Source organism: Xyrauchen texanus, chromosome 13, assembly GCF_025860055.1.
Source record: "Xyrauchen texanus isolate HMW12.3.18 chromosome 13, RBS_HiC_50CHRs, whole genome shotgun sequence".
Lineage (NCBI taxonomy): Eukaryota > Metazoa > Chordata > Actinopteri > Cypriniformes > Catostomidae > Xyrauchen > Xyrauchen texanus.
In genome coordinates this window covers 38610709-38618031 of record NC_068288.1, presented here as the reverse complement: position 1 = coordinate 38618031, position 7323 = coordinate 38610709, and the positions used below count along the sequence as shown (strand labels likewise).

Genomic DNA, 7323 nt, shown 5'->3' with positions numbered 1-7323 from the left:
TATATAAGGTATACAAGGTGCGATTGCATTCCAGAGTTTCCATTATACTTTAGAACTCTCTTTTTGACCACAGTCTTTACACTTTTATGAACAACACTGTGGCAGCGGGGGCATGGTTGAGCATTTGTCCGGAGAGAGAAGGAGGTAAGGGTGCACACACCTATAATGTCTAACACCTGTTTCTGATCGCAGTAAGCACTGGGGGAGCAATATAAGGAGGAAGCATGCCAGCAACAGGGAGAGAGATCTACCACATACAAGCAGAGACTGTGTTGAGCTGTGGATGCTGAAAAGTGTGATCATTGAGTGTTAGCTGAAAAGCCATTTTGAGTTTGTCTCTAGTTTCCTGTTACCTCCTTTTCCACCCAAAGACCTCCTTTACACTGGTACCAAATCCTTGGAAAATTGGAGAAAATATGCCGGCATGGAGACCTCACAGTTGGCAGAAGTCATCAAGACCCTCTCCAGTATGCATAACATCAGGCCCTGCTCCAGAAGGTGCTCCAAGCTCAAGCAGAGGATGGCACGTGATCCAGAGCTTACTGCACCAGGAGAAAGCCCTGACCGAATCCCGGACCCAGCAGCCCCCATGCCTCCAGTTGCCCTCATGAAGATGGGGGCAGGAGATGATCCCGAGGCCTTCTTGGACTTGTTTGAGAGGACAGCCGAGATCTGGGGATGGCCGCGTGCTCAGTGGGTGGCCAGATTCATCCCACTGTTGTCCGGGGAAGGTCAGCTCGTGGCACAACAGCTCTACTGGCGGCCAGTCTCCTGGTGTATAATGATCTGAGAAAGACCATCCTGCAGCGGGTCGGTCGCATCCCTAAACAATACCAACAACTATTCAAATCGATAAAGATGGATGTGCACGTCGACCCATTTGGATGCATGCCGGAAGTGGCTGCTAGCTGAGGTCTTGACTCCGATGGAGTCATTGATCTTGTGGTACTGGAACAGCTTATCCATCATCTACCGAAAATAACGGCAGAGTGGATCCAGTGCCAGTGCCACCGCCCGGTGTCACTGAAGAAAGCCTTCCAACTTGCAGAGGACCATATGTTGGCGTATCAGAGGGCAGAAGAGCCTTGAGAAACCCTTAGGCATGCCCTTGACCAAGTGAAAGTTATTGATGTTCAACGGCTCATGCCAAACATCGCACTTTCATATCCGTATTTCGCTATTATACAAGAATGGTTATATCGAGTGATGCTGGATGCTCAGACAAAAGAGGATACAACCCAATTGTTAATACTGCTGAGCTGTCGGGAAATGTTAAACCAGACGGCTCATTATAATCCGATGGTGGGTCACTTAGGGCAGGAGAAGACACTGAACTGACTAATGGCCCATTTCTATTGACATTCATGGGGATGTTCGCAGGTGGTGTATGGTATGCTGTGAATGTCAGCTGGTGCCACCGGCCACCCCAAGAGCGCCTTCTATTAATCGAGGTCCCCTTCTAAAAAATTGGTATGGACCTCGTCGGGCCATTAGGGGGGACGGCATGCGGGCATCGCTTTGTGTTGGTTCTGGTGGACTGTGCAACTCCATATCCTGAAGCAGTGCCTCTGAGCAAAATCTCAGCACATAGTGTTGCGGAGGCACTCTTCAGGATAGAAGATTCCAAAAGAAATCCTCACTGATCAAGGCACTACATTAATGTCACAAATACTATACAAACTGTATGAATTATTAGGTATTAAATCGATTCACACCAGTGTTTACCACTCACAAACAGATGGGTTGGTGGAACGATTTAATAAAACCTTGAAAAATATGATTTGTAAGTTCGTACATGAGGATGCTAGAAATTGCGATAAATGGCTCGAACTTTGATGTTTGCAGTACGAGAGGTCCCACAAGCCTCCACAGGGTTTTCCCCATTCAAGCTGCTGTATGGGCGTTGGCCGCATGGCATGCTCAACATCATATAGTAAGTTGGGAAGAGGGACCGTCAAACATCAAAAATGAAATTCAGTACGTTCTTGATCTTAGAGCAAAACTCCACACTTTGGGTCAACTAACACAAAAGAATTTTCTCCAAGCTCAAGAACATCAAAGCTGACTGTATGACAGGGGCACTCGACTACGGGAATTCGCACCGGGAGATAAAGTGCTCGTATTACTCCCAATATCAAGCTTTAAATTACTCGCCAAGTGGCAATGGCCCTTTGAGCTCACACGACGAGTGGGAGATCTAGATTATGAGGTAAAACAAACAGGTAGAGGTGACGCATGTCAAATATACCATCTCAACCTCCTTAAGTTATGGAGGGAGGCAGTCCCTGTGATGTTGGCATTGGTAGTTCCAGAGAGGGCAGAGCTTGGGACAGAGATGAATGTAAAAGCCAGTCATGTCACCCCGGAGACCACCTCTCACCATCTCAAATCACAGAGGTTGCCAAGTTGCAGAAACAATTTGCAGACGTGTTCTACCCTCTGCCTGGTCGTACAAACCTCATTCAGCACCACATTGAGATGGCGCCCAGGGTAGTGGTACATAGCCTTCACTACCGACTGCCCGAGAACAGAAAAACAATTGTTCGGGAAGAATTAGATGCAATCCTCGATATGGGAGTAATAGAAGAATCCCACAGCGATTGGTCCAGCCCGTGTGTTCTTGTTCCTAAGAGCTATGGGTCTGTACAGTTCTGTGTAGATTATAGGAAAGTCAATGCAGTGTATAAATTTTACACATACCCAATGCCTAAAGTTGCTCAATTGGTTGGGCACAGCTCGCTTTTACTCGACACTGGATATGGTAAAGGGTTATTGGCAGATCCCTTTAAAGCCAGTGTTCTGTGAGAAAACTGCCTTTTTCACACCGTTTGACTTACACCAAATGGTGACACTTCCGTTCAGTTTGTTCGGGACCCCGGTTACGTTTCAGCGCCTTATGGATCGAGTCCTCAGACCACACTCCACTTACGTTGCTGCCTATCTGGATGACATCATTATATACAATAATGATTGGCAGCAGCATATGCAGCATCTGGGGGCTGTTCTGAGGTTGCTGTGGTGAGCGGGACTTACGGCAAACCCTAAAAGTCCCTATTTTCCCGTTGCAAACATCAAATCCTTTCAAGTACTTTCTTCAAATTCCTTTATATGTTTTCTATTAAAAAGAACTATATGCTCATTTGCATAAACTATGTGCGCCTGCCCCTCTGGGAAGATGTATTTGCCCTTCATAAAAGTGAATTATGACTGTCTGAGATTTACAATGCACCGTGTTGCACAGATTCAATGAATTTTACATACTGTATAGTTGTTGCCTGAATAAATGGTACATAATTGATGCACGCCATATATTATGCAGCAACTGTCAACATGTGAAATCAACTGAAAAAATAATAAATAGCTGCAATATTTAAAGGATAGGGTGTGTTTGTGTAAAAGTGAGAGAAAGCTGAGAAGTGAAATCGAAAAAGATTTCTTCCTTTTTGCAGGGGTCACCAGAGAGCGCTCCAGAAGTACAGGCAGATGGCTCACACTCTGCACACTCAAAACACTGTGACAATCCCCAACAGCTCCTCTGAGGGAAGGGTAATTAAATACCAAATTTAATCAGATTCTTCAAATTGAAGTCCAGCTGGGCAGCTCTCCCAAACTCCCCTGCTGTTCCCTGTCCCATAGTCTCTTTCATGTCAGTCTTCAGAGAAAACTGGAGTCTCACACAAACACACCGGCATGTGCACTGGTGAAAAAACCTGGGAGTGATAATTAGAAATAAAGTATTCAACTCACAGCTCTGACAGGGTGATGGAGAAGCACTGGCCCATGAGAAATTTCTTAGAGCTTGACCTGACAACAAAGACGCAACATTATTTCTGTGAGTGGAGAGACTGTCATTTTTTGAAATTAGAAATCTCTAAGCATTTTTTGTGTAATTGACAAGAAATTATAGCTGTTTGATGAATGTTTTATGAGGTAACCTAAAAATGTGCTTCATGTGGTAACATCTACATCTACAAATATTGTTTAAGATGACAATAAACCAAGTTAGTTTACACAGAAGAATGTAATTTGTTATCATGTCATAATAGTTATTTTTATTTTATGTAACAAGTGCATATTTTCAAAAGGGTAAAGACTCTTGAAATATTATAGTTATATTACATCAAAGCAGATAACAGACAAAATACTGGTAAATAGAGCTATATATTCTCGATTTAATCCATGGCACTGTCATTCTGATGATTAATGTACAAACAGACTGTTATCTAAAACAGATTAGTCAGAGCAAGTCAGTTTTATTTGTATATGGCTTTTCACAATACATACTGTTCTGAAGAAGCTTTGCAGATAATAGGGCCTTAATATCATGACTGAGAAATCCAAAGGCAACAGTGATGAGCAGTTATTAAGTACACACTCTAAAAACATTTGTAAAATTATTTAAATGTAATAATATCTGGTTTACTGTAAATTATATATATATATAATTTACACATATTGAATTGAGTAATCTTACCTGGAGGGTTAAGCTGTTGGTTGTTGCATAGGAACTGCAATAACTTCAATAACCAAATTTACAAAAAGTGAAGCAGCCTCCTTCTACTGAAAGAAAAAAAGAAAATTACCTACAAAATTTGCTTCATCTGGAAACATCAACTGATTTGAATCGAGTCAAAATTATTTAACCTGCATGCCTGAATCGACTTGGTTAAACCCACAAAACTATTTTCAAGAATTAGCTTCAGGCATAAATAGCTCTTTTAGGGTAACCCTTGCAATTTAAACTTTTTACAGTGTAATTGGTGCCACTGACTTGAAAGAGGAGCCGTCACATGAATAACGCATTAGGGGTTGGGAAAGATTCAGTACCTCGGACAGCGCCTGTGTCTATGGACACCGTAAAATCCACATGAATAATCGTTTATTATAAGCAGTGAAGCAATAATAAAAAATATAAGAATAATATATATATATATATATATATATATATATATATATATATATATATATATATATATATATATATATCTTATATATTTTTTTATATATATATAATTTTTTTATATTTTTTATATATTTTTTTAATTTTTTTATATATTTGTTTTATATATATATATATATAATTTTTTTTTCATGTCAAATGGACACGAAGGAAAACTTTTTCATATTTACGTATATTCAGAACCAAATAATTTGTGATATTTAAAAATATATATATATAGGCTATATATATATATATATATATATATATATATATATATATATATATATATATATATATATATATTAAGTATTTTAAGGGAAACATTTTAATACCTTTTACTTGATGGTTACACCGCTTGACATTTTAAATATTTGATTTTTTATGATTATTATTATTTATCTTTTAAATGAAAAATTCTAATTTTTATGAACTCGGGCAACCTTATTTGTCAACACCGATTTTGTAGAATTCAAATCAAGAGCTCTCCCAACAACTAAAATAAGCCTTTACCGGAGTAGCCTAAGACCTTTTTGAAAGAGACATTGAGAAACAGGTTGGTACTCTTCAGCTGTCCAGTAGCCAATCCTCGCCTTCAGTAAAGGCGTACAGAACTTCAGCCCTCGGCGCTAGGATCCAGAGGGCAGGGCTTTGATTTTCCTTCCCGGCTGTCAACTAATTCCTCTGGCAAAACACGAAACGCTCATTTGCACAACTTCCTGGATAGAGAAGCGGAGCGCGCTGAACGTGATTGAACGTGATCAGAACGTTTCTAGATATGCAGAGACAGCCTCTATAACCTACAATAGAGGGACTTAAGCAAGTGTTTTATGCTACCTTACAAACGAGCGTCTTCAAGTGCGTCCGACTAAACGTACCGGTCGGGATTAACTTAGAGAATGTAAAGGACGCCACCGAGAACAAGTGTGAGCGTGCGGATTGTGGGCAGCACGAAATGTCCCACAAAACAGGCACGAGATTTGTCGCCGGTCATTAAATCACTTGCAATTGTTTTAGTCGTTCAAGTTTAGTGCATTCTTCGCACTGACGCATCAATTTGATCCGCCATTCCGTTTAGCTCAATTTGCGCATTTTGACATGTGGAGACTGCAAGGACCGTGTCGTTTGGGGATGTTGTTTTTGACTTTGGCAGCCCTTCTCATCCAACGGATCAGCTGTCATCCCGGTAAGAGGGCATTCGTGATTAATATCTTATAACCATGGCGGTGATTATGTTAGATTTCAATGTAAAAAGTTGCGTTGATGATTGATCTCTTAAATAGCCAGGTGCATTAATGTCGAACAGCGCCAAATATCACAATGCATATAGAGAGGGGTTTCCATGCATTACGAGTTATTACTCAAAAAATACTATGCAAGATTAAATGTGTGCATCGCAAAGCTAAAGGATCCGTACGTGCTTTAATTAAATATTTTCAAAGGGTGCCAGTTTCTGGCATATCGAATGCCAGTTTCTTGGTGCTCTTTGGTAATAGAAGTCAGGGCATCACTGGGAGCTCGAAGTCATGTGGACTTGATTGTTCCCAAGGTGATGTAATCCAGGCTATGTGGTCTCCAGAATGAAAAAGACAGGACTTCTGTTAATAAAACTCTTTTTTCTTTTCTTTTTGGGATCATGTAGGCTGCACGACTCACATTCAGAAATGCATCTCTTGCAATCTGGCGCACATGAAATACATCTGCGGAGAAATAACGAGAGTTTTTATGAAGTTCGTGCAGGTTGTGATGGTCCAGGATTTGACTAATTGTCTATTCGCTGTTTTATCTACGATTGTTCATTCATCATTTCCATTGTCAATTTTTGTTTGACCTTGAAGTATAATGTGCATATTTTTGTTGATTTATGTAGCCTACAATCAGGGGCGTAGCAGTCATTTTAAAAGTGGGGGGACACAAATTTCAGTAGGTGGCTCGCACAGACCCAACACTTAGTGTAGTATTAATACATTACAGTACATATTCAAATATACGTATAAGTATTGTATTAATATGTTCATATTATTTTACTTTCAATATTTGTAGTATTTTAAAGATTCATGTATTGCAAAATATTAGCAACATTTGCTGCAAATATAAAGGGCATCTTGTGGAGCATTTACTTCTGTTTCACACATGACAGTAAAAGACTGAGTACAAGCTGGTCCTAAATAAATTATTTAATCAATTACAATAATGACAATTGTGCATGTGCATCACTGAATGTTTTACTTTGTGCATGTGCATTGTGGGATTTAAATCAAAGTGGCTTGTGTGTTTTGACTACATTCACCATCATTTGTTTATATCCATTTAATGAATCTGTGACCATTTCTGATGATGCCAGAAGGGGTGACAAATGAGTGTCTTGTGTGAAATTAGTCACT

General features: G+C 40.0%; 1 protein-coding gene across 1 annotated transcript in view; it reads left to right on the top strand.

The window, feature by feature from the left end:
• The first annotated feature begins 5662 nt into the window (after positions 1-5662).
• LOC127654359 (receptor-type tyrosine-protein phosphatase gamma-like) overlaps positions 5663-7323 on the top strand; it is a 159907-nt gene continuing 158246 nt past the window's right edge. Inside the window, exon 1 of the mRNA XM_052141498.1 lies at positions 5663-6125. Coding sequence (XP_051997458.1) covers positions 6038-6125 — 88 coding nt within the window. The 5' untranslated portion in view covers positions 5663-6037. The remainder of the gene's footprint in view (positions 6126-7323) is intronic.